The 27,342-nt window shown below is 35.6% G+C and overlaps 1 protein-coding gene across 1 annotated transcript in view; it reads left to right on the top strand.

Moving 5' to 3' along the window:
- Nucleotides 1-27,342, top strand: part of LOC122714658 (hemicentin-2-like) — a 247,075-nt gene that overhangs the window by 183,073 nt on the left and 36,660 nt on the right. The window contains exons 2-3 of the mRNA XM_043936189.1: nucleotides 943-1,075; nucleotides 2,636-2,844. Of these exons, the coding sequence (XP_043792124.1) occupies nucleotides 943-1,075; nucleotides 2,636-2,844 (342 nt within the window). The remainder of the gene's footprint in view (nucleotides 1-942; nucleotides 1,076-2,635; nucleotides 2,845-27,342) is intronic.

Here is a 27,342-nt window from a genome sequence, read left to right as displayed (position 1 = left end):
TGAATTTTGCATGTGCCCCACGGCACTCTCGCGCATAAACATGCAGGTGTGCATTACGGAGACGTTGCACGATTCGCTGCTTTCGAAGAAGACAGCCCATAAATCTTAAGTTCGTTCCTTGATCCGAAGTCACGAAATATAAATCACTATTCAGAATAACGTGACTGACGTGTTTTCATCAGAATATTTTCAACCTTTCAACGCTACCTCTACATATATATATATATATATATTACTATCTGATTGACACGAGTCGAATGTATATTCGCAAATTTAAAAAAAAAATTTCTCGACGTTAAATAGAAACAAATAATTCTTTCATCCAAAAAATTTTCGTATTTCTCGTTAATTTAAACGATAATGATTAAAATATGCTATCCTGACGCTAAAATTATCAACTGTAATACATATATTTTAATATATGTATCGTACTCAAATGACTAAAATAACATTATAAAAATAATTAAATTTCTATCCCTAGATAATTATGTGTCTGAAAATTTTCTAAGTAAAACTAATTGCATATCTATTATTACTATCTCGTTAAATAATACAATAATACGATATGCAGAGCGTATGAAAATAAATCGATCTTATTAATTGCCAATTTATCATAAAGATACAAATTATTAATCATCATATCATATGTAGCTTTAACATATAACACGACGAGTCGTGATAATAAATTATAAACTAATTTTCTTACATTTATAACAAAATTACGCGCTACACACGTGAGTTTAAAAGCTATAAAAATCACATTATCGCATCATCTGTGCACATCAATCACACCGGTTCGATCGTTTATCCCAAAACCCAAAATCATCAAGTTTCAAAATATGAAATATCGATTGGCAAATTAATTCGATAAATATTTCAAAATCGATATTTCACGTATTAAAAATCGATTATTAACGAATTCTACTTATTTCTTTGTTTCAGTCCCTATATCGCACATCGTGGCACTGGTCGGTGATCCCACGTACCTTCCATGCGACATATCAACCACACAGGAAGGAGATTCGGTGCACCTTGTGCTCTGGTACCGCGAGGACCTCGGTACGTCGGTCTACAGGTAAGAAGAGAACCAATTTGGACGCGGGCGTGTCCTAAAAACACATGGAAACATCGGTTAATTCGAAATTTCTTTCCAATTTCAAGCGATATTTTCGAAAACTTTGGAAAAACTTTCGTTTCGATTTTCTTAACTCGAGTTATTAACTAAGAAACACTAGCCAATCGCGTGTACTTCGAAGGACGTGCTATCGATAAACAAATTAACAAACAAGTTCAAACAACACGTATGGATGTAAAAAATATTCTTTTACCGAAGAAAAGAACCACATCGAATTATACATCTTATTCGTTATTGCATACGAAACACAGAACCGCGCTTCGTTTTTTTATCTACCCACGATAAAAATTCTAATGCGAAATTAATCGAAATACGATTACGAGCGACGTAAAATTTAATACGCGTCGAACGAAGGCTCGCGGTGAACTGAGGTTATTGCGAAGAAATTCGGTGTGTTGACATCGCGCGTGTCGACGTTTGTTGATATTTCTTTGGATAGATTTTAAAATCGTTCGAGTTCCAAGAATTTTATTACTTGCGTGATTAATTGTATGTTTATTGTCGTCGAATATACTCGGATACATTTCAATGTATTTTTTAAAAATTTGTAGTTTTTAAATTTATCGTTTTTTCTTAATTTTTCAAATTGAAACGAAATTAAAGTTATAGTATATAATTATAGTGAGATTGTAACACGAATTTTAAAAAGAAAAATTTATATTCAATCATACCACCCACGTATCTCCTTACAATCGAATATGCAAATTTCAAATGTCGCCAAGAATTTTCTCAACGGATTTGATTTCTCTCTCTATCAATCCTCTCGATATTTTTCTTTATAAAATTCTCTTTCCGTCGTAAAAATCTCACGCTTTATAAAATCGCGTAGGAAAATAACGTACACATTCTTATTCAATATAATTAATTTTCTTTTTCGTGTATATATAGTACAAAAAAATTATTTCATGTGGAAAGAAGAATTTATATCGTGATTAATATTTATAAATCTCTTTTTATCGCGGCTCATATTCTCACACGTTACTTTTCACAAACATTCTCTTTTTTTACGAACACAGCATACCAACATCAAAACTAGCAGCTATCTTAAAACGAGCAGTTCGCATTTATAATCGTCTGATTTATTCGTACTCTCGATGCGGTTTAATTTATTCACTCGGGAAATACGTCTATCCTCTAGCGAGAATGGCATTCATTAAAATAATTATGATAAAATTCGTGCACCCCCCGTCTCAAACTTCTTATGAATCTGAATAGAAACTTCTTATGAATCTGACTTTTTGAAAAGTTTTTAAAATTATATTCTAATGATTATTTGATAAAATTTATTTCATACGAATATTTCATACGAAGAGAAATTTGAACGAATCGTTTCACGAGATAAATTATTCGTTTTGTTGTTCGATTTTGAAAAAAAAAAAAAACTTCTTTCTCCATATATCTATGTAATATTTGTATAAATTAATACTTCTTATTGATATTATTACGTGTTGATTGATGATCTATGCACCTACTTTATAAAATCAATTATCTTTCTTTCAGCGTCGATGCCAGGGATCGAGATTTCGGCATCGCCGAACGATGGTCGGACGACACGGTGTTCTCGAATCGAGCTTATTTCATGCCGGACAAGAAACCGGCCGAACTCGGAGTGGACCACATAAGGGAGGAGGACGCGGGTATCTACAGGTGTCGCGTCGATTTCCAGATCGGGCAAACGAGAAACTCCAAAGTCAATTTAACGGTGATAGGTGAGTATCCTTTCGTTGCGAGACGAAATTTTATCCACCCAAAATTTGATAAAGTTCATTAATATTATTTTTCATATATCTCCTTTTTATATATCCTTGATATTTTTTACTATGAGAAAAATTACGATTAATATTGAAACGACGAATAATTAATTTAAGAAAAGTAAAAAGAACGGATGTTTGAAAGAGGATATCAATAGATTATCAAAATTTGATAAAGTTTATTAATATTATTTTTGATACACTTGGTATTTTCCTATGAGAAAAATTGCGATTGATATTGAAACGACGAATAATTAATTTAAGAAAAGTAAAAAGAATAGATGTTTGAAAGTAGATATTAATAGATTATCAAAATTTGATAAAATTTATCAATATTATTTTTGATACACTTGGTATTTTCCTATGAGAAAAATTGCGATTGATATTGAAACGACGAATAATTAATTTAAGAAAAGTAAAAAGAATGGATGTTTGAAAGTAGATATCAATAGATTATCAAAATTTGATAAAATTCATCAATATTATTTTTGATACACTTGGTATTTTCCTATGAGAAAAATTGCGATTGATATTGAAACGACGAATAATTAATTTAAGAAAAGTAAAAAGAACGAATGTTTGAAAGTAGATATTAATAGATTATCACGCGAATATAGCTTAATCTTATCCGAGTTAATTCAATTTCGATAAAAAATAAGGGATAAAGATTCAATAGCGAAAGAATAAGAGAGCTTAATTCCCCTAAAAGATTCGCAAACCGTATATGATCCACTTCGATATTTAAAATCCATTTCCAGCCAAAAAAAAAAAAAAAAAAAGAAAACAGGAATTAAAAAGAAACGTAGGAATTGAAACATGGTAGAGCCCCAACATCTGTTTATTCACGCGAGCGTCCCTCGTTTGCAGAAACGCGAATGAATATTCGCCGACACATATTGTTTCCCAACGGCAAACAGAATTTCCTGTTTGCCGTATAGGCAATAAAAAGATTCGTCTGCTTTCATTCGAAATCGAGCGTGGAAAATCTACGGATAATCTGCGGCTATCTATCTAAAAAATATCCCTGGCAATCAAACGAACACGATCCAACATATTTTTAATACTTTTTAATACTTACTTTTCCATTGATAAATATTAAACTTATATATTAAAAAATATATATTTATAATATTACTTATATATTAAAAAATATTAAACTTAATAAGTATTAAATGCAATGCTTAATTTAAATTATACTTCGAATATATTAGAGAAAAAATTAATTTTCACGATCCACTATATAATCTACTTGGACACTTGAATTTCAGCGAATCTTATGCTTAAATTGCAAATAGATCTATAATAAACCTCTACTTTTTCTCTTTGCAACATTATAAAACATTATAAATAAAATCAAACTTTATTTCTTATTTTTCTTTTTGAAAAAAAAAAAAGAAACCATTTCTTCCAAATTTCTCCGATTTAAACCTGTCTAGAGGATTAAACTTCAAAGAGTTAAATATAATGTAAAAGAGCATAATGAACTCGTTAATTCTCCTCATACCTATAAATCCTGACTACCATTTTTTCCAAAATCGTCTAAAAATTAAAGACATCGCAGATTCGACGTCCAGACAAGCTTTGCGCGTTTCCAATTAAATTCTTTGGAGGGGAAACATAGGAAGGAAAATGGACGGTGTATCTCGCTATCGCGGCCGCTTTTGCGCCACGAACCGAGCTTCTGTGCGTTTTTCGAGCGAGTTTCCGCGGGGCGCACGCGACGACACGAGAACGGAGGGAATATATCAAGATGAAAACTATGCCAGCCACCCTTGGACAATGGCGTGTCGCGCCACGTACTGGCATCCTCGAAGCGTTGCACAAGTTTTATCTGGGCGGAGGATCGCACAGGTTTTAACGCTCCTCTGCGAACGGTGCAATTTATGCGAGAGGAATTCGTCCCAGTGTCGTGGAACAGCGCGCCATTTTTTCTGGAATCCGTTGTTCTCGCGATGGGGAGGGGGTTGGTGGAACCTTTGGCATTGAAAAGGAACGAGGGTTCAAAGTGATACGCTGTGAAGCGAATTGTGAATTTGTGAATAAAAAAAAAGTTTTTGGTGGTTTGGGAGATTTTAGTGGAGAGTTAGATGGTGGATCTAAGAGTTAAGAAGTATGTGCAATTTGATTATAAATGTCTGACAAATTTATTCTACTAATCAAAGTACACTTCAATCATATCAATTATTATTTTTTATTCTCTTAATTCTTTGAAATCTTAAATATATATACGAGTATAATAATTTGGTAAATATTTGCAGTCACAAATGATAAATGATTTAACTACGTATATATGATAAAAGTATATTATTACATATTGCAACAGAGATATGTATTGGAGTTGTAATTATTTTTATATCTGATCAATACTTGAATGAAAGCGCGTATGCAAAAGAAATTTTATATTTTTTATTATCATCATTGCATTTGAAGAAGAACAATTCGATTTTAGTATTCGAAGCAATTGTGAAATCGACGAAAGATTATTCGTCCCTATTAAATCTTCAATTTTGCATGCGCATGTTGCGCATGATACGACGATATTATTTTACTCTCGATGCTTTATTAACGAATATCCATTTCAATCGGGGTCACGTTGCGTTTCGAATGAAATCGGTCAATAGAGAATCGAAATCGGACAATTAAAGCTTCCAATGCGTGGAAGAGATGATAATATTTATTTATAACGGTTTAGAATTTCACGCGCTAGAAAAAAAAAATAGTGAAATACTATTCACGCTTCATCGTTCGAATTAAACGATTTCCTGCGATTATCGAATAAAATTGGAATTCCGTACTCCGAAATCGAAAGGATGAAAAGAAATTATCCGACAGAATCTCGATTCTGAATAACAAATGTAACGAATAATCGAAACAATCAAAAAAAAAAAAATGGAATAATTAAAATCTGCAAGATGATACATCATATTCCGAAATATTTAATTAAAAAAACAAATAAAATAAAATAAAATTGAAAATATTCTGTATTCAAAAATCATAGCTTTTCTACGACGAAACGATAAAATAAAAGGATCTCGAGGTGAGAAAATTATTGAGAATCGATTGAAAAACACGCAGGAAATAAAATCTTTGCGACGAGCGCGAAGAGTTTTTTTTCGAAAATATCGATCATTGATGGGATGATCAACGATGTTTGGCACGGATACGATGTCTCGTCGACTTTAACGAGCAACTTCTCCGTCGATTTCGATTTTCTCTCACCAAGCTTGAAGGAGATCCGCGTTGGAATATGGTTTCCGGGAATCTTCGTTTCCAACGAGTGCATCTCGTCGACTGTTCCGCTATACTCCGCTCCACGGATTTTTCCTTTGACTTTCATTTCCTGCGCCGCAACCGGATACGAAGGGAATCGAAGTGAAGAAGGGCAGAATATCACCGTGAGAGATCGATACCCTTAAGCTCTGTACGTGACGTGATTCGCGTCTCTTTGCCATCAATGGCTTCCGATCGTTCCGAGCGAGAGACTGTACGAGAATCGTTAACCCTTTTGCGACTATATTGTTTCAAATGGCGTGGCATAACGTGGAAATTCTTCGAATCGATCGTGGATCCAAAATGTACGTGCTTCCTTTCAAGAGAAAAAGACTTTCTTGGAAAAGTTTTATCTGGATCGGAATTTTAATTCGATATTATGATAATCCAATGTGTATTAATTTTTACTCAAAATTTAATTGTAAATAAGGAATGAAAAATGAAATTTAAAAATCTCCTGAACTTGTAAAAAAGAACTAATCAAATTCAAAGTGAAATCACGTTACGACAAAAGCATACATCTTACCTCACATTGTAAATTAATTAATTAATAAATCATATTTTATTAATTAATTAATAAATCCACTAAAATCACTTCAGGATACAATATTGGAGATAAGATAAATCCATACTAATTTTTTATATATCCATTAACAAGGAAATAAAAAAAAAAACATTTCATTTAAGACAATAACAATGTACGATACAAAATAAATCATTTCGGGAGAAGGAACGAGCGACCCGGTAAAAATCGCCTTTATTCCCGAGTGCCTCTCCCGACCCAGTACATATCCCAGTGCATTCTTCTTCTTTTACGACCGTGGCACGTGTTTCATTCTGAAACCACGGCCACGGTTCATCTCGAGCGAATAAAATTCTCAAGGAACGAAGGTACACCTGTACCTGTAAAAATCTCGCGACCGACCAAGAATATTTTGTCCGTTCCTCTCCGAAACGGTTTCCCTTCCTTCCTTCCTCGTCCATATGACAGGACATATCGCGAAACGAGAAGAGGAAATAACACTCGTGGCTGGGCTATCTCCTGATGCCGCGGACACTGGGAATAAAAGTGGAAGATCGGAGTTGGTAGAAGTGGGCATGAATAAGAACAGAAATGAAAAGGGGCAGCTGTTAAAAGGAAATGGTCGAGGAAGGGTAGGAGAGGGAGCGCTATCAACTAGAAACAGGAGGAGGGAAGAAAAAGAAGGGCGGACAAATGGGTCAAGAAGAGTATCAAAAGGGAGAGCGTGAGGGAGGAGGAGAAGGACCAATGAAAAATGGGAGGACACGAGAGAAGGGTGGATGGATGTTGAGAGAGAATGAGTAAGAGAGAGAGAGAGAGGAACAAATAGGGCAAAACAATTGCCAAGAGGGGGGAAAGGTTAAGCGATGGAGGTGGGCGTGTTATAATGAAAACGACCGAGTAAAAGAAGGAGGGAAAAAAAAAGAAAGAAAAATCCAATTAACAATCCCGTTCAAGAGTTATGGAGATGCCACCGGCCGAGAAATGTAGAACATTCGTTGCACGTTGCCGTTTTCCCTTCCTAACCCCCTCGAATTTTTCCCCTGGGATAATTAGCTCCCTCTCCTCCCCCTGCCAGCCATTTCGCGCCAGATCATCCTTGCTTCTGACCTCACTTTAACCAGAGTCGCTGGTGTTGGTAAATCTTTTTTTTTTTTCTAGGACGAACGCCAATTAACGTGCTTCCCTTCTCTTTTCGTTCAAACCTGGCGCGTCTTCCTTTCTCTCTCTCTCTCTCTTTCTCTTTCTTCCTCGAATCGAGCAAGTTTGGCTTCCGTTTCCGGTACGTGTTCACCGCACGAACCGCGACATCGAACCGCGTTTCCGGTCGAAGATTTTTTCAGAAGAGACGCCTTTCCGTTAATGCGACGAACGAAGCGTGACCAATGCAATTTCCTACCTTCCTTCGAACCTTCGTCCCTGGAAACGTCGTTCCACGTAAGTGGCGATAATTAAATTTCGTCCTCGACCTCGTCGAGGGTATTGGAGGCGATGAGGTGAAATTGAAATTTGACGGAGTGAAATTGAAAATGTTGGAGAAACGAAGGTGAAAGAGCGTGCGGAGGAGTACACGCGGATAACAAGTGTTTCTGAAGTAAATAAAAGAGGCTATAGGATTGGAAGAAGAACGACAGATATATATATTTCTCGCGTCTTCTGATTAAAAGGTTAGTAGAAATGGAGAGAAGACAGCAATTCCAGTTCGAAAAAGAAAAATCGCGATTATCGATCAATTCGCGGAAAGGCGCGATATTCGGATGCGCCTCGATCCTAAATTAATTTTCCCAAGATTCCGATCGTTGTTTCTGACCTTTGTCAACGGGATTAAGCCGGATAGAGGGTGCACCCTCCTTTGTGCACCTTTGAGACCCGAACTTGGCCGAACATTTCTCCGAAACTCCTCCTTCCGTGTGCTGCCCGCTTCTGTACAAGGCGCGCGCATCGCACGCTCCTTTGTGACGCGACCTTTGTTCAAATTCAAACGCCGACGTTGCACGATCCCAAGTTTCTAAAATTCGAGCGAAACAGTTGAGTGTCGGGTTGGGGAAGATCGTAGATCTTGGAGAAGATCGTGCCACAAGATTCGAAATTCGAAGAAGGAATTTCTCTCGATCGAGGAAAAAAACGTCTCCTCGATTAACTTTCCATTCCGTTTGAGAATCGAACGATGGATGGGGAAAATGGACACGGAGAAAAAATGGCGGCGGTGGCGGCGGGAAAGTAAGGTCTCCTCGGTTCGATACAAGGTCGCGTGTTAAACGAAGATACGGAGGGGGTGGGGGGAGGAGGAGATCCAGGTGGCAAAGAAACTTTTTATGAACGTAGCCGACGATTTTTAAACGAGTGGAAAAGAGTACGTAAGGCGAAGGTTTCACGAAGGATCCGGTTTCACGGAGCATGAATTTTTATTAAACTTTAAAGTTTCGTAGTTTCACTGGCTATGCATAGGGGATGAAAAGGAATGGCGCGGGGAATCGTTTAAACGAGAACGATGAATATACATATACAGGCGACTGACGAATCGACGTTGGATCTTCTGTGTGTCTTCCTGTTTTACAATCTTTTTTATCGCTTAATAAATATTTATTCGCGTATCATTATGGAGTATCATACTCGATCGAGTTTCGATTATCATAAAGTTATGCAATATCTTATACAATTATATAATATCGATTTGTGTTTAATATCTCGTTATCGAACATCGCTTTTGAGATTTCGTTTCAATTATCATATATCGCGATATTTTGAAATAGAAATTGCTAGAGATAATCTTACGAGATCCTTTTATCAATTAACACACCTTCACCTTGATGAACGTTCTATTTCGCAAGAACAGAATCCACACGAAAGAAAGAAAGAAAGCAAGAAAGAAAAGAGAAACCGATTGCATTGCACCGATATACGACTCCAACTCGACGAAATAAACCAACGAAAGGGATCCTTTATCAAACGCAAACCTTCTTAGATTTCCTTTATCGTTATATTCTCGTGGAACAAAGAAGGGGCGTCCGACGAATACGGATAAGTTTCACGAATTTATCATCGAGCACGCGAATCGAATACCGTACCGCGATCGTGATTTCTGTTGGGAATACCGCAGATATCGTTCCGACAATAATTTCTTCGCCGATTCGCCAAGATTGCTCGAGACCTTCTTCCTTCCCTGGTCACGATGGCGTTCCACGTTTCTTCAGGAGCAGGGAGAGGGGAAGGGCGACGCTTCCGCTTTCCAAGCACTCGCAATAAGGCTCGACGTCGCGAGAAAACGCGAGTGAACGCGTTCGGTGGAAGCAGAGAGGAGAAGTGGAGGAAGTGGAAATGGAAGAAAAGAAAAGGCGACGGTATGGTTGGGCGCACGGGCACGAACGATTCTTTAAAGACGATCGGATCTTACTTTAATAGATTTCCGAGTTCCCGCGGTGAATTAAACTTATTTCTACTCCGAAGTTTCTACTCCGTTGACTCGGGCCAACGGGGAACAAAAAAAAAGAAAAAGAAAAGGGCCGGGCGACGTGCCGGCGGTCCGGGATTCTATAAAACCAAACCACCCCCTCCCTTGAAACTTCGCTACAAGAGACGCCATTTGTCGCCTCTTCGAATCGTCACTTTCGTAGAGAGAAGTGGTTTTCGCGCGAGAGCTGGAGATAAAGAATTTAGTCCTTGAATTAATCCTTTAACAGGATTTTTTTGATAGTTTTATCGGTTTCTTTGACTTCGAAGGAAGGAAGAGTTATCGTGGAGGAATTTTGCAGAATCGAATTCGAATGAGCGGATGTTATAGATTTCGGAATGGCGAAAAATTTGTCGCCTCTTCGAATCGTCACTTTCGTAGAGAGAATCGAAGAGAGAAGTGGAGTGGAGGAGATAAAGAATTTAGCCGTTGAACAGAATTTTTTTTATAATTTTATCGGTTTCTTTAATTTCGAAGGGTCGAAGGGAAGAGTTATCTTCGAATCGTAGAGAGAAGTGATTTTCGCGCGAGTGCTGGAGATAAAGAATTTAGTCCTTGAATTAATCCTTTAACAGGGTTTCTTTTGATAGTTTTATCGGTTTCTTTGACTTCGAAGGGAGGAAGAGTTATCGTGGAGGAATTTTGGAGATGTTGAATCGATGTCGGATCGAATTCGAACGAGCGGATGTTGTAGATGATTTCAGAGTGGCGAAAAATTTCATCAGGGGGTGAAATGATCGAGAAATCCTTGTTTTCTGTCCGAGTTGAATCGATGCTCGCGGGAGAGAGCATTGATCGAGGAGGGGGAAGAGAAGAGATTGCCGAAGGAATTGGAGAAAAACCGAGAGGATATAAGTGGAACAAATTGTGGAAGATTGTACTGTCAAACGAAGTTAACTCGAAACAAACGAGGATAAACTATTTACACTTATAAGATTCGTATGAAACGTCTATCTTGGAATTCAGGGCTCGAGAAAATATGACTCGTTCGAATTACTTACTCGAAATAATCGTTCCAATAAAAGGTTCATCATTATTACCATTGAATTACAATATAGAATTAAATTCATTATTAAACTTGAATGGATAAATGTTTTTTTTTTCAATCTTTTAATAATTAAAAAAAAAAAAGAAGAAACAATATGGAATTCGAACTTCAAAAAAGAATAAAATTCTACCTAACACGCCAGTATTTCAAAATTAAATTAATAAATTCAATTTTTGGCGCAAGATACATAAGAACTGCACATTCGGCCACAATATCTCGCGAATAAAAGAGGAAAGGAAAGCCTTTCGTCAAAGTTGCTGACTGGTACTGGATGGCTAGCTGGCTCTTTCCACCCAGTTTCTTTAGAAACTCGCTAGAATTCAATATCGTTTTGGTTATCTAGGACTTTCGGAGCGCGAAAGTATACCGTGGTTAACGATAGAGGATCGTGCGAGAGAAAATGGAGCGGAAGAACGAAGCCAAAGGGAGAGAGGAGGAGGAGGAGAAAATTCCTCTTTACGAATTTCGATGAAAAAAAAAAAAAAGAAAAGAAAGGAAAGAAAAGTGAAACGCTATTTAACCAGACGCTGCTTAAATCTATCTCTTTTAGAGCTCTTGGGCCGAGAGAGAGAGAGAGAGAGAGAGAGAGAGAGAGAGCTCCTTTTGTCGGAATAAAAAATTCTATGGCGCGTATTATACGGCGCGAATGGAAAAATTGGATGGAAGGGGGATAAGGCGAGCGTTTTGGACAGTGAGACACCATTTATCTTTTCGAATGGGATCTTCTATTAGAGCTAACGAAAACACTTTGGGCGGATCTGTTTTTCCAACCATCGGCATCCACGTTGCATCCACCACTCTCGAGTAAGTTGAAATTTTCTCGAGAGTATTATTATACTCCGGGATAAGTTGAGAAATTTCGCCTAACGATCCGTCACGAACACGAATTGAATCTATCTATAAGAGTTTCGCAGTTCCATAGTTTATCATAATGGAATTTTGTTATAAAAACAAACTGTTAAAGACAAGTTATCCTGAATTGTATACGCTTGGAATTGATGAATTTTGAATCATAATATATTTACTTATTTTTCTGGATCTTAATCAATAATACATAAATTTTTCTTCGATAAACTAAACGCTAAATTATTCGAAATTAACGAGAAAGAAAAAACTTGAGGCAGATGGATTTCTCACATCTCGGATATCGTCGATTTCCAAGGAACGATCTTTCAAGAAATCATCTGTCGCGTAAATTCGATCGAAATGAAACGTTTCAAACGCGGTCCACGGATGTCGAGAAACATCCCGAGGCCAGATGGGAAGAGGGGAAACAAAAATAGCTTTTACCGTCATCGGCCTCGAAATACCCAACGGGATCCTCCCATCTCGTGTTGTTGATTTCCGGCGGAAATGTAAATTTCCCTCGATATTAACCCCGCTCGAATTTTCCATCAGTTCGATGCCCCGGGAATAGTAGGAGCGTCGCGACGTCCAGCGTCGTCTCGTAGCCCTCGCCCCGTGTTAGAAACAACGGAACCGCAGCTGCGTAAATCCTTTGGAAACCGTCCACCATCGAGGAGATCCTCGCTTTATTGGATGCTCCGGGTAAACCTTGGCAATTGACCGGAAGCGAGAGTCCAATCGAACGTGGCCGATCTTGAAGGTGAGCTTGATTACTGTGCTGTCCAATCGCCACTCTAGACCTTCTTTTTTTTTTTCTCTTTTTTTTTTTCTTCTTTTTTTTCCTTTATCGCCTTTATGCGAATCTTATCTCACACAGAGAGAAATTGATGGCTAGGAGAAGGGACGTTGGGGAACGTTGGAGAGTGTATGGAAGATAGAGTAACAGGTACGTTTACGGTCGGGAGGTTTATGGTATTGATTTTGGTTCGATTAGTCTTATAGAGTGGTCGATTAATCTGCGACGGAGGTAGGATCATGTCGGATCGAATCTGATGGTTCGAATATCGTACGAGTACTTTGAGGAAAATAAAAAAGAAATATGACGAGTAGATTTGTGTAGATTTTTGAATTTTTGATATAATTATTAATATCCTCTTTTAATGTTAAAAAGAATCAGATCAAGTTGCCGCGCACGAATCGTTTTAATAATTGTAAAAAGATTGGGAGATTCTTGGAAGAATCGTGATAAAAATTAGCGAGAACGTAAAAGGAACGTAGAGCGACAATGAAGCGGATTAAGCGATTTAAGAGGGCTTCTTCTCGCACGCTTTCCACTTTGGATTACGATAATTACTCGAACAAATACGGTCTATCTTCTTTTCGTGAGAATATCCGGTTTTCGTTGTTAATCTGACGATGTCGTGATAACCGTAAAAAAGTTTGCTCGGTCACATTTAATGAACGGCTTTTGTATTTTGAATTGTATATAGAAATTAAGATCAAGCTTTCTTTTCGAGTTTTTTTTGATACGATTCTTACTTTCCTTAACTCTTTGATGCAAAAAATGTTGCTTCCATCTTCCTTTCTTTCCTATATTTTTCTTCTGAAAACGATTTCTTTAGAAAACTCGCTTGGGGCTATCTTTTGTAAATTACCATTAAATTATTAAAATGCTCGTAAAAATTGTTACGATTCTAAAGCTCGTATTATAATTGCCTCGTAAATTATTCACGATATTATTTATTTTAATCGGATTTAAATCTACTTTGGCCAACATACCCTTTGTTCGCCATGGAAAAATTATGATATTCTCCTCTGGTTGGTTCGACGTTTCAATTCAGATTAAAATTCGATCGAACTCGCCGAAATTTGTCATTGATACCCGGTTCAATTAACGAAGTTATTGGATAGAATATATTGTTCTATACGATATTATAATCCGCCCGATAAAATATCTAACTCGATTCCGTTCGAAAGTTTGAATGAAATTCACCGAATTCGAAGCCTTAAACCCGAATTGTTCTCCCCCGAAAAGTAATTGATCTAGATTTCCTCTAGCTCGTACCTTTCCTGCGAACTTTTAATAGTATTTTATCGGAAGATATACATCCAGGGACGGTATGATCCAAACTGGCTTCGCGCGAAATTTAACCGATCGAATCTTGTATTCTATCTATCCGTATAACTGTATGAAAGTCCACGAGTTCGCTAGATCACATTCGATATTTCTACTGGTTCGAACATTCATCTCCATTTTTCATCGTTTTATATCAGATAATTTTTAATTTCTTTCAATTTCTATGTTTTCGTTCCTTTTCTTATTTAATATATTTTTAATATTAATATTTTTTAGATTTTTCCAATTTCTATCTTTATTTCTTTTACCTTTTTTTTATATACTTTGTCTATTATCTCTTTTTCGCTTTTATAAGTTTTGTACAGTTTTTTTTCTTTCGATTTTCTATATCTATTATATAATCTATATAATCTTAAAATTTTTTCATTATTCTTTTTCGTGTCCTTTCCTAATTTGTTTCTTGAATTTATTATCATTTTTATATTTATAATAGTTTATGAAATTTTCAAATTTTTTTTTGATCGTTTCTTATACCAAATAAAATCTCGATATGTTTCCTAACAGAAAATAAAAATTATTAATTCTATAACTAAAATAAAACGTTCCACTCCTTATTATCATTACTTAATTTCCTAAAATTCAATTTAAATTTCATTTATCAAAGTGATCCCATAAATCTAATCCCAGATCCCAAACTAGATCGTGCCCTAATTCCATTCTCGATTAAACGAGAAAAGTGGACGAAAATTCGTATTGATAGCAACGTTTTAGCAATCGTTGTCGCTCGACAACGTGTGCAATTGAGTCGCTCAAAGACACGGACGAAACACGATTGCGAACGCAATCAAGTTTTTGCATACACATAGACGCCGGTTGTTCACGCGGCGTTATTTGCCGAACAATCGTGCTGTCCCGAAATGTGGGACGGGGACAAGATGGATGCAGTTAATTACCACGGTTTTAGCCAGCGACAATTTGTTCCGTGGAACGGAATGCAATAACTGAAACGTTTCCGGCCATCTTATCGCGGTAGCTGGAATTTCGACCGCGAGAGTTCTTGCGTGCTCCACGAAACGAAACGTTCGCTGCCGCAATTATAAGACGTGTATTCCTTCGTTCCGCGTCACGTGTAACGCGTGAAATCCGTCTAGGGAATGAAGATGGGAGGGATGGAGCGAGAAAAGAGGGAAAAAAGAAAAAAAGAAAAAGAAGAAAGCTGGGAACAGCAGGGAAAGAAGCTGTTTATTCAGCCGCGTGTTTATTCAACGCTTTGTTCCGCGCGTCGCACACGGACAATGGCCCGTGTCAACGTTCCAGTATGGAAGCAAGGGAATAATGATGTTCACCGGAGAGAGAGAGAGAGAGAAAGAGAGAGAGGAAAGAAAGAAGGATAGCGGGGGAAAAAACGAGAGAAATTATCGTAAGTAATAATAAGGGGAACACAATTAAACATTCTTCGTCATTCTGAAACGAAGGTATCTAAAGAGACATTCATTCTCTCTGATTTTATAGAAGAAAGACTGTTTCATCTCTTTGTATTCTCTGTATTATTCAAATCATTATTCGACGCTATAAAATTGAACATCAAAATTACAAGTTATATAAAGAACTCTATTCATTTTTAATATTCAATATAAGATTCGAATTAAACTTCTTTTGAAATTGAAATTTTACTTTGTGTGAAGAGATTCGAATCCGTGATGTGTGAACCCCGGAGCCACGGGGTCCACGCATCTTTCGCCACGGAACCGTTTCAATTCTTGTCTTGTATTTGCGACAACGATGATCATATTTTAATCAAAACGACTCGTTATAATTTAAAATTACAACATTAATCATAAAGTTAAAAATCATAAAACGAATAATTGTTCTCTTTTCTGTTACATCGATATTGATTGTTAAATTACGAAGGAAATGTCTGACACTTGATGAATGTTAGTTAACGGATCGATACTCCAAACGGGATTAAATCCACCGTCAAATAAGTCTTAGTAGTTGGGACAGGATCCATCACAACGCCCTGGGATTTCGTGGTAAAGTAATAATGCCACAGGCTACGGCCATGCTGTAACTCGAAGCACGTGTGAGTGAAAAGGCAACAATCGACAGGGGTGGTAAAAGCAATTGCAGCTTCCATTCTAAACATTGACCTAAGACACTTATCTGGCTCGATCGATGGAGTTAATCCTTTCGTTCTTCCGGGTAACGAGAAAAGTGTCAAGGATTCTGTCGAAAATCAAGCAATCCTAAGAGCGTGAACATGGTCTCGTCCAATCGAATAATTAATCTCGAATATTTCTAATTCTTTCTTTTTTTTTTCTTTTAGATTCATAGCTACGACACATTGTGTTCGCATTAAAAAAATAATCACTGTAACCATCGATAAAGGGATTATTAATTAAAAATGAATTAAAAAAGAAATTATACGTATAATTACGAAAACATAGCCGAAGAGATATACAGATCAGAAATAGTTGGATCCATTAATTCGAAAAACGAATTGCGGATTTAGCAGACAGGAGGAATCGCATTATCAGCCGGCTACCACAATTCGTGCAATTAACGAAATAAGGATTTAACGTTGTTATCCTACCAAAGGCCGAATCGCGTTCGCTAATTAGTTACCAACTCTGAAGGAAGCGTAGTTAACGTAATTGTGGATTATCGTTGCCTCGAATCTTTCCTCTTCGATGTTTTCCACCTCGATAATACGTTGATATCCTACAATTGATTCCTCCTATAATTATCATCTTTAAAATTCGAGGAATCGATTCAATTGTAAAACAACAAGCAAACATCGAAAACTTAAACACGCTTTCGATCGCTATCGATTCGTTTCGAAGCGAGAAATTTAATTCCGTCCTGTTTGCGAATTCCTTTTTTCGATACAAGATTTCCAAGACGGATAAACCAAAACCCTGATAAAATTTTCCTTCGTCTTCTTCCCTCTTTGATGTCTCGAACTTTATTCCTTTTTAAACCCTTGTTAAATACACAAGAAGAAGATACGTAGGGAACGAATATAAAAAAAAAAGAAAATCCATCTTTCATAGGGAACGAAATACCTCAACGCGAAAATATTCGCCGTATTCCAACTAGAAGGAAAATGGGTTTACCATGCTAAAATCTCGGTACACTCCATCAAAAGTTACGGGGAAAAGTTTTTCGCTCGCAGCCCCAAGTTTCCAGGCCTATCTCGTTCTTAAAATCGCGACATTGTTCGACTAACAAAACAGGTATTTCCATGTCTGGATGTAAGGACGCGTGGTAAATTACAGTCAATGGCTGACGGAATGTTGTTACCTGGCTGAACACAGAGTGAACTAACAGAGAGGCCTAGCCACGGTTTAAAAGGCACCGATTTTCACTTCGATAAGAGAATGAATAATTCCGCACAATACTGGAGCAAGAGGGGGATCTCCTTTCTGCCGCGAACTCTTCAGTCTATCAAAACTCGGCGGAAAACTTGGCCAACCCTTCGCTAATGAGTTTCCCCCTCCCCGCCTGTGTATAGCTAGACTTATCCTCCACCCTCTGTACAAGGGAGTTACAAAGCTATCGAGACATTCCACGGAATCCAGGCCACGGCGAGCTATTGGCAAACGGTGGGAGGAGGAGAGGACGAACAAAGATGCGAACGTCAGCGCGTCTATCGGCAGCGACCGCAAAGAGACGTCTTGTTGTCCGCAAATTAGAGCGCGCGACTCGTTTTGCTCTACAATTCTCTCTCTCTCTCTCTCTCTCTTTCTCTCTTTCTCTTTTGAAAGTTGATTCTTTTTAAAAAAAAAAAAAAAAAAAAAAAAAGGAAAGAAAGAAAGAAAGAATGAAAGAAAGAGAAGAGAAGAAAAGAGAGACGAACGGTTTCGCCCTTTGGATCCTTTTGTGAACGCGATAAACTTTCGAGAGAGGATCGAATGTACGGTGTTAACGTTGTAACTATGAAATGTCTTAGGAAAGTTTGGGAAGGAATGGTTCTCGAGATTCTCTCTCGTTCTTGGATCACTTTTGTCCGATAAGAGAGATTCTTTTAAGGGAGGGATTCTTCTTCCACGGTGTGGCTCCTCGGTCGAGCGTTAAAAGAATTGTAAAAAATTTAAGACCCCTCTTACTTTGCGAGTAGAGACTTGCTTTTTTATGTCACAGAGATTAACCTTTTGTTAGTCGTCGGGTGTATGTATATTGGATGCATAAAAGAAAGTCGTGAAATCTGTTAATAGAGATAATCGCGTTTATGATGAACCGAGATGAGAAGAGAAACGATGTAAACTTGGAAGAAGTTTCGACGTATTGATTATATTGGCAGAGATTCTTTTTTTTTTCTTTCTTTTTATTTTTTTTTTTTCTATAAATTTACATATTTACGAGTAAACGAACGTTTCATATTTCATGTTACAATATCCTTCGTAATAATTTTTCAATAAACCTCATGTAATATCGGCGATTAATGTTTTAATACAGAATCGATATAATTTATATGAAAAATATATCGGAGCGAAAATTCATTTCATTCCCTTGTTTTCCAATTTATTTATAAATAATAATTAATTTCTTCGAGTGTTGTGTTTTTTACGATGTACATTCCTGTTCGTGCACAGGATTTATTTATTACGAAATATTTTCCCATTATAATGCACGCGAGATACGTTGATCACAAATCGTTATCGTTTTTTTTTTTCTTTTTTCGTTTTATGTATGTATAAAACAAAACACGAAAATTTATAATTCTCGTATTATTAAAAATGAATTATTGTCAAAATTCTCGTCTTTTCAAAACTTATCGAGCAATTTTTTTCTTACCCCTTTGATCGAACCCTTGTACACCTGTCTGATAAGATGACCGCAAGTAATTCCCCTTCGCTCGTCCGATCCAGATATACGAAGGACACATCGATTATCCGATCACATAGACGGGCAAAGAGATTCTATTAGTTATCCGATTTTATACCAGACCATATCATTCTGCCTGGCCGTGCACCAGGGTTATTCCACTCCCATAACCGTATCCTAGAATCATATTACTTTCCCCTGGCCGTGTATTCGCCGTATGAGCGGTTATACCACTTGCTCGCCTATGTACCAGGGGATCATACTACTTATTTTGACCGTGCGCGCAGAGTTATTCCACTTATCTGGCCGTATAGCAGGTTATTCCACTTGTCCAACCGTGTGCCGGGATTATACACCCTTGTCTGACCAAAGCGTGACCTATTTCCCTTGGCCAACGTATAGCGTATATATCGATCCTCTCCCTATCTCAACAACCTATTATACACAAGACACGTATTCCTTTTTCCTGGATAAATTCCAAATATTTCCCGGTTTCTCTCCCCCTGTGTGTGTCCCCCTCCCTACCACCACACCGCGAATAAAAAGGGAAATATTAATGTTACTTGCGCGACGTGTATCGATCCTTCGATAAACGTCGGGGGATGCGAGAGTTGCACTCGTTTCGAACGAAAACCGATCCATTTTTATTTCGAGAAAAGAACAATCTCGTTTACCGTAAATACCAAAAAAAAAGGAAGAGGACGGAGGTTGTTCGTGACGTAGATTATTTTTTACGAGATACAAAAATCTGCTCGCAAACGTGACATTATTGCCGCGGTATTATGATAGGAAAAATATCGCGTATTTTTTTTTTTTTTTTTTTTACTTATACTATTGTATACTTTTATCAATCCAAAAAAAAAAAAAGAGAGAGGGATATTATTTCTACGTTTTCTTGATCATTATGGAAGCCACGTGTGTCGTTGAAACGAAAAAGAATGAGATAAAAAAATGTTTTCTCTATATATATATATATATATGGCAAATGAAAAACGTCTTTTTTTTTTTCTATGTCCCTGGTAGAACATACAATACGCTTTCGCGATACAAAGCTGCATTGATAGTCGACGTTCGCCGCGAAACACATAAATGCCTTTGTAACTTCACGCAAAGATGCCACAATCCCATCGTGCATATCCTCCTCTTGATACGAGACCTGTACGAGATTCAAAATGTTTCACAAACGGAACAACGTTATTCCGAGAAGTTTCGAGAATTGATAATCGCTTTGAATATTTCTTGTAGATGTACACTGTATTGTAACTAAATATTTTCAAAATTATTTCGCGATATAATAAAAAAAAAATGTAAAAACTCTGTACAAACTCTTTCTGAATAATCAAAGTTTACAATTGTTGGAATCTTGTTATTGTTGTTCTGATGCTTACATGCGCGTCTGTATCCAGTCATATAATAATCGTGTTTTCCGTTTTGTTGCCTTTGAAATTTCCATTCGAGTAACCGAGCCAGGCTGAAAGAATCTTTCTTGGGCAGCGATAAACTGTAAACAACTTTTAGTCAATCTCGGTATCCCAGGGAGACCCTTTGGAGGAAGAAAAAGCAATTTTGCTTAAAGTTCGAAGCGTTTTCGTCGGCTCAATCCTCGACAGTCAGGATAGTCAGGCTGTCTGTGTGCATGGAAACTACTTGGAACTAACTTTGGGCAAACAATTTTTCAAGAAACGCCGACAAATAAGATCCTTTCATCGTCCTAATTTCGATCTTAAGGAACCTTCCAACGATTCTTTTACACGCAAAATGCGCTCGAATATGTTTCAATCTTAAAGGCTCGTTGTTGTAATGTTTTAATTAATGTTTTTCTTGGCTCATATTTAAAATCGAATTAACCACCATTATTGCTTTCTTTATTCCTTTCAATCTTCAAAAACAATAAACGACACAACGTGGACGTATGCGTCGTGAAAAAATATTTTATTCTATAATTATTGAATGATTGCGTTGTTGTTAATTTTTTTTTTCTTTTTTGAACTCTCAATTATATCTATATAAAATATTTTGTGACAAAGTATAATATAAATCGAAACATAAGATTTGCAAAATAAAATACTAGAAGAAAAGGAAAGGATCAATTTTTATGCAAAACCTCTGTATCTCTGTATATTTTTTCTCAAACCTCTTCAAATCTTCAAAACTTCCACAATTCAAAAATTTCAAATTTCTCCCTTGAAGTGCAAATTATCGAGCTGCAACCAAAGCTGCATTTTAATAATTCCATCGTTAATTAAAATTCAAACTATACTTCAAATTAGTTGTTAAAAAAAGAAGAATCTTACGAGCCATGAAATCTATTTGTACTCTGCAGTACAGAAATGGCGAGACTCCAATAGACGGGCTCCGATGGATCAAGCAAAATGGTTCAAAAATTGAAAGGAATCAAAATGCAAAGTGATCTGATCTTACGAACCATCGTAAGAATACTTAAGAAAATATAAGAAATCGATTGAAGGTAGTTACTCACCGACAGTTTAGAGAGCCTGAGATTCAATTATACGAGATCATACGGGCTGAACGAATTTCACGCGATTCGATTCGGATGATCCGCGCGATCGAATCCAACCCGATCCAATTCATCCCCGGTTGAATTTACTTAAACGACACCGAAGGAGGGATTAATCTAATCCGGCTGATTGGTTATGAGACTTATCGCGCGACTCCAACGTTTCGCAACGCGCCGATTTGCATATTCGAGGCTTGCGCTGACTCGGCTCGTGTTTCAAATATTAAGCTTAAGTTCGTTTTAGCGTTATACAACTTTGGACAACGTTATTATCATATCCTTTATTCGTGTAACGATCCTTCGATGCTCGATGAGGGGCAAACTTTACCCCTGTAAAATATCGTGTTTCTATTAAAACAAACTTGGAAACGGAAATTCGAAACTTACAGGGGGAGGAAGAGGGGGAGATTCGTTAAATTCTTTTACATTGTAATTCGCGTTTGCAATTTCCTTCGAATTTATATATATAAATAAATTCTTCAATTTTCCATACCTCGAATGGATGTTCAAATATTTGTTATCATCTTGAATGTTAATAATTCTTATAAATCTGGGATTTATCGTTCTGAAAAGTAGTCTCTTATATATCGATAGATATAAATGATAAACGAAATTTGGAAACGGAAATTCGAAGCTTACAAGAAGAGGAAGAGAGGGAGATTCGTTAAATTCTTTTACATTGTAATTCGCGTTTGCAATTTCCTTCGAATTTATATATATAAATAAATTCTTCAATTTTCCATACCTCGAATGGATGTTCAAATATTTGTTATCATCTTGAATGTTAATAATTCTTATAAATCTGGGATTTATCGTTCTGAAAAGTAGTCTCTTATATATCGATAGATATAAATGATAAACGAAATTTGGAAACGGAAATTCGAAGCTTACAAGAAGAGGAAGAAAGGGAGATTCGTTAAATTCTTTTACATTGTAATTCGCGTTTGAAATTTCCTTCGAATTTATATATATAAATAAATTCTTCAATTTTCCATACCTCGAATGGATGTTCAAATATTTGTTATCATCTTGAATGTTAATAATTCTTATAAATCTGGGATCTATCGTTCTGAAAAGTGGTCTCTTATATATCGATAGATATAAATGATAAACGAAATTTGGAAACGGAAATTCGAAGCTTACAAGAAGAGGAAGAAAGGGAGATTCGTTAAATTCTTTTACATTGTAATTCGCGTTTGAAATTTCCTTCGAATTTATATATATAAATAAATTCTTCAATTTTCCATACCTCGAATGGATGTTCAAATATTTTTTATCATCTTGAATGTTGATAATTCTTATAAATCTGAAACGAAAAATTGGAATCCATCGTTCTGAAAAGTGTCTTTTACATATCGATAGATATAAATAAACGAATGAACAAATTGATAAGCAAATAAAAAAAAATTCTAACAACAGAATAGAATTGTAAATAGATCGTATTATCGTGTTCCATCTCTAATAGAAATTCATCGATACAGAATTTGATATGTCAAAACGCGTGAGAAACGCAGGTAACTCATATCTATTCTCTCGATTTGGAAATCATTGTGTACATCCAATTGTACACAAGCATACAAAGATGGAAATGCAGTTATAAGGAGATTTAAGTACGTATTATTCTCCCCTCGTCGGAATTAATTCACATTGTGCATTGATATTCGAACGTCGATTTTCCGTTTAATCACGATAAACCGTATATTGAGCAGAATGTTCGACAGAGAGGCAAGAAAATAGTGGCGATTTTCCTTTTTTTTTTTTCGAAAATTCTATCACACTTGACACATGGGAACACATATTATATATATATATATATATTCAGAACAGAAAAATAGATCTCTCGACACGTCAGGGCAATCTTATCCCGAGAAGAAAGGAAACATCTATTAGCCTCTGAATGCTGCCCTCGTCTATAAGAAGGTCGATGTTTCGACGAGTTTATTTTCTATTATCAAAGTGAATTTATGAAAAATATATATATATATAAAAGAAAAGATTGTCGATGAAAGAGGTGAAATAATAATCGAACTTTGAAACGAATCCTTTATCTGAGAGCTTGGATATTATTAAGATAAAATTGAAAAATGATTGGATTAAAATATTTGATTAGATGTTATTTGAAATAATCGCGTTTATTTGAATATGATAAATTGGTATTCAGTTTTAAACTCGGAAATTCAATCCATAATTCGTTATTATGTCTTAAATTGATTATCATTTTAGAAGAATTAATTAATCTATCAATGAGTAGACAGTTTCTTATTCTGAAATCTCAATAAAAATCGTTGTCTTAGCCTTAGATCGATATATGCCACTTTTCCCTTTGCATTTCTGAAAATATAACGGAACGTGAGCGGAATAGTTAATGAAAAAAAAAAAAAAAAAACGTGATGGAATATCAATAGAAATATCGGTATTGATGGGCTATGTGTTTCGCGAATAAATGAATTCGAACGGCGGAGTGCTCCTATCCAAGATATCGAAATCATTCGTGGCCTTCGAAGCATCCGCGATACGCGTTCCATGAATATTTCAACTCAGGTCGAGACGACAAACAAAATAACACAATTCTATATCCATTTTTGAGATCTCTGTCGAAAAAGTATTCAATCATTTGATGCAAAAAAAAAAAAAAAATAATCGATTTCTTCGTTTTCTTGAGATTTCACGCATCTTGAAAGTTATTTTAATTAATATCTACGTTACGTATAAAATTTTATATAAAATTTTGATGAAGAGAAGATGATATCGTTCGAATATAAATCGTATTCCGAAACAATCTCTTTTAAATTTCCTTTGTAATATTTAAATGGAACCCCTTCCTTTCGTGTAAGAAAAATTTATAATATCCAGATTATGATATTATGATTATATATAATCATGAATATTAAAAATTAAAAATATTCGACGATACGTATCGCAGATATTTTTTAAAGAATTTTAATCTAACCATTCCAAAGATTCATGGCCACTTAAAATATATATTTTTCATTCGATCCTCGAAAAGAAGGATTCATTCACAAAATTCCGTCGTTTCCAAATTACATTTAAATCGCATCAGAATCGCACGACTCATAAAGATATTCAACATGGCTGGATACTTTCCTAAAGACATCGCTTTAATCCTTCAAATATCGTTCGTAACAGACACCCAAATCCTCGAGGATTCTCGCGGTATCTTTTCGCGGAGAGCGGAATCTTCGCAAAATTCACGGCACCGTGTTGAATTAACTTCTCCCCGGACGAAACCCTAAAGAACGTAAGATTCTTGCACCGTGTGTCCCATTTTAGCTCGAGATTCGTTCACACCCTATTTCCCTTTCACGAAGGAGAGAAGAATCCAAGAGTCTCGTCCGACTCGTCTGAACCAACACGAACGACTCTCGACGAAATCTTGTCTGAGACGTTTCCAGATCGGCGAAAAGAGAAGGGGGAAGGGAAGATCGGGTGTTCCGATCTCACCCTCCGCTACGAGCCATCGAAAATGTAAAAGATTACCGAGTGGTTGTTGAACCAAGCCTCCAGGAACACGATATTAACGGTGAATTGAATTTTCCGGAGATAAATTACATTTTGTTTTTGAAAGATGTGTTGATATGGCTTCTGCTTGCAAAGTTTGGAGCATTTACTTTTTTTTTTTTTTTTTTTTTTAGATACAAGTAAGTTTTGTAAACTATAATAACGTAGGTATGGTTCAAAAAATTGGAATTACAACGAATGTTGAACTTTTCCAAAAAATGTGAAAGATGAAAAAGAATTTTCTACTTTTCTTTTGCTCTCGTTCTATTTCTCGCCCTATTTTGAATATCTTTTGTACTTAAACGTACGAAAATCAGTAAAAAAATCATTTTGTTTTTTGCCTCAGAATATATTAGGTGATTTTTTTGATAAAATGTTTCCAAATGTTTGGAAAAGTTTTATCCAGAAAAAATAAAGGATGCTCCAAATTTTTTAAGCACGCGAATAAAGAATAATTATTTTTACGTTTATTTTTACAAAATTAAATTAAATATTTGCCAAATTTTCGTTGTTAATTATATACACATTTAATGAATCTCGGGCGAGTAATTTAATGTCTCTACTTATATTTGTGTTTATCGTATTCGGTAATGGAGAATCCACAATGAAATAGGATATTTACGCACGATAAATTTTATTACTTTAGAAATTGTTAATAATGTTTCCCATTCTGTCCTGTTCTGTTAAATTTCTTTTATTTTCAGATAATTAAATTTATCGTGTGTAAAATATCTTGCTCTATTGTATTTCTCATTATCCGAATATAATGAATAAAAATAAAAAGAGAACTTAAAAACCTATCTTATATTCCTGACATATATTTTAATTGTAATAATGTAATACATTTATAAAAACTTATTTTATATGTAAAAAAAAAAAAAGAATTAGAAAAAAAAGTAGAAATTTTATTTAATCTTTAAAAATCTTTTTCATTTTTAAAGCATAAAGTAATCCAATAATTCGTAAGATTAAAAATTATGTAATATTCTTTGTGACAACCTTGTTAGAAAAAATAAATTAAGACTGATTCTAAATCTTTACAAAACATACAAAGTTCTCTGATTTAAAAGATGCATAGAAAGAATAAAATAAAAAATTACAATATATATATATAAACTAAACTAATCACTTTTTTAAAAATTTTAAAATAACAAGATCAATTGTCCATAAATCGAATAATTGATCAGATCTTCTCCGCTATTACTCCATAATCGAAATTCAATCGAATCGCAATAGCATTAATAAACAAAGTGCGGATAAGAAGGAATGAGATTAGCGAACAGAAAAGGGACAGAAATAAATGAGAAAAAGGATGATGACAAATGCGAAATCCGATAAAATCGAGAATATGCGAAATTCGAAACGAATTGTATCACAGATATTCATCGATGCGGCGTCGACGAAAATCCGGCCGAGTTGGCCTCTTTGAAAATTCGCGCATATGAAACCCGTTACACAGGCGAATATCGATTCCAACAGGGCTCTCTTGCAAACTGACACGGAATGCGTAAGAAACCCGTTTACATTACCGGCAATAAATGTCCCGCTGTTCGGAGAAATATTCTTCGACGCGGCGTGCATCGTTGCACCACGATCGAGAATACAGATTATTGATGTTGGCTATGGTGCGCGAGAAATTGGATCCAGATAAGGTATTTCATCATTGGTGAACAAATATTTGTCGATTGACTCGAAATATGGTGGAGAAGATATTTTCGCATCAAGGTATTTTCGATATATTTGACGTAGAATTTAATATATTCAATGGTTGGCAAGTGTGGATGGAGAGATTTCCTATTCTCTGACGTCCAAAATGAATTTTTTTTTTTTTTTTTTTAAGGAACGTGAAAAATGAAAAAGAATCATTCGACTTTCTTTTTTTCTTTTCTTTTGCATATGCGTTTAATAGAAGCAATAGTCGTAATTGAGAATCGCAAATTCTTGTGATTGAAGAAATGTGTATTGTATTTTTGTTTAGACTTGAAGTTTCTAATTAAGAAAAATTAAATTTAGTAGGAATATTTTTATTTCACAATGACTATTCTTTGCATACCCATAACACGAAAAATGCAGATGGATAGAGGGGATATAGATAATATAAAAATATAGATAGATTCTTCTATCATAGAATATTTGTAAATTTAGTCAAAGAAGAGTCGAGCAGATACCTGTTTCAATTATCTGTAATTTAAATTCAAATTTTAAAATTTAAAAATTGCATATATGCTTGGAAAATTAAAAGTATTTTTTTAATTTATAAACAAACAAAAAATTTGGTTATCTTTTTACCAAACGATGGTCGTGTACCAATCTCGAATAATACAGTAATATTTGTCGGTGTATATATATTTGGTACAATGTATATACAAGTTGGTAT

The sequence above is a fragment of the Apis laboriosa genome, unplaced genomic scaffold, assembly GCF_014066325.1.
Source record: "Apis laboriosa isolate Shangri-la unplaced genomic scaffold, ASM1406632v1 scaffold34_cov151, whole genome shotgun sequence".
NCBI lineage: Eukaryota > Metazoa > Arthropoda > Insecta > Hymenoptera > Apidae > Apis > Apis laboriosa.
The sequence above is the reverse complement of the archived record's forward strand: the minus strand, read 5'-3'. Positions and strand labels throughout refer to the sequence as shown.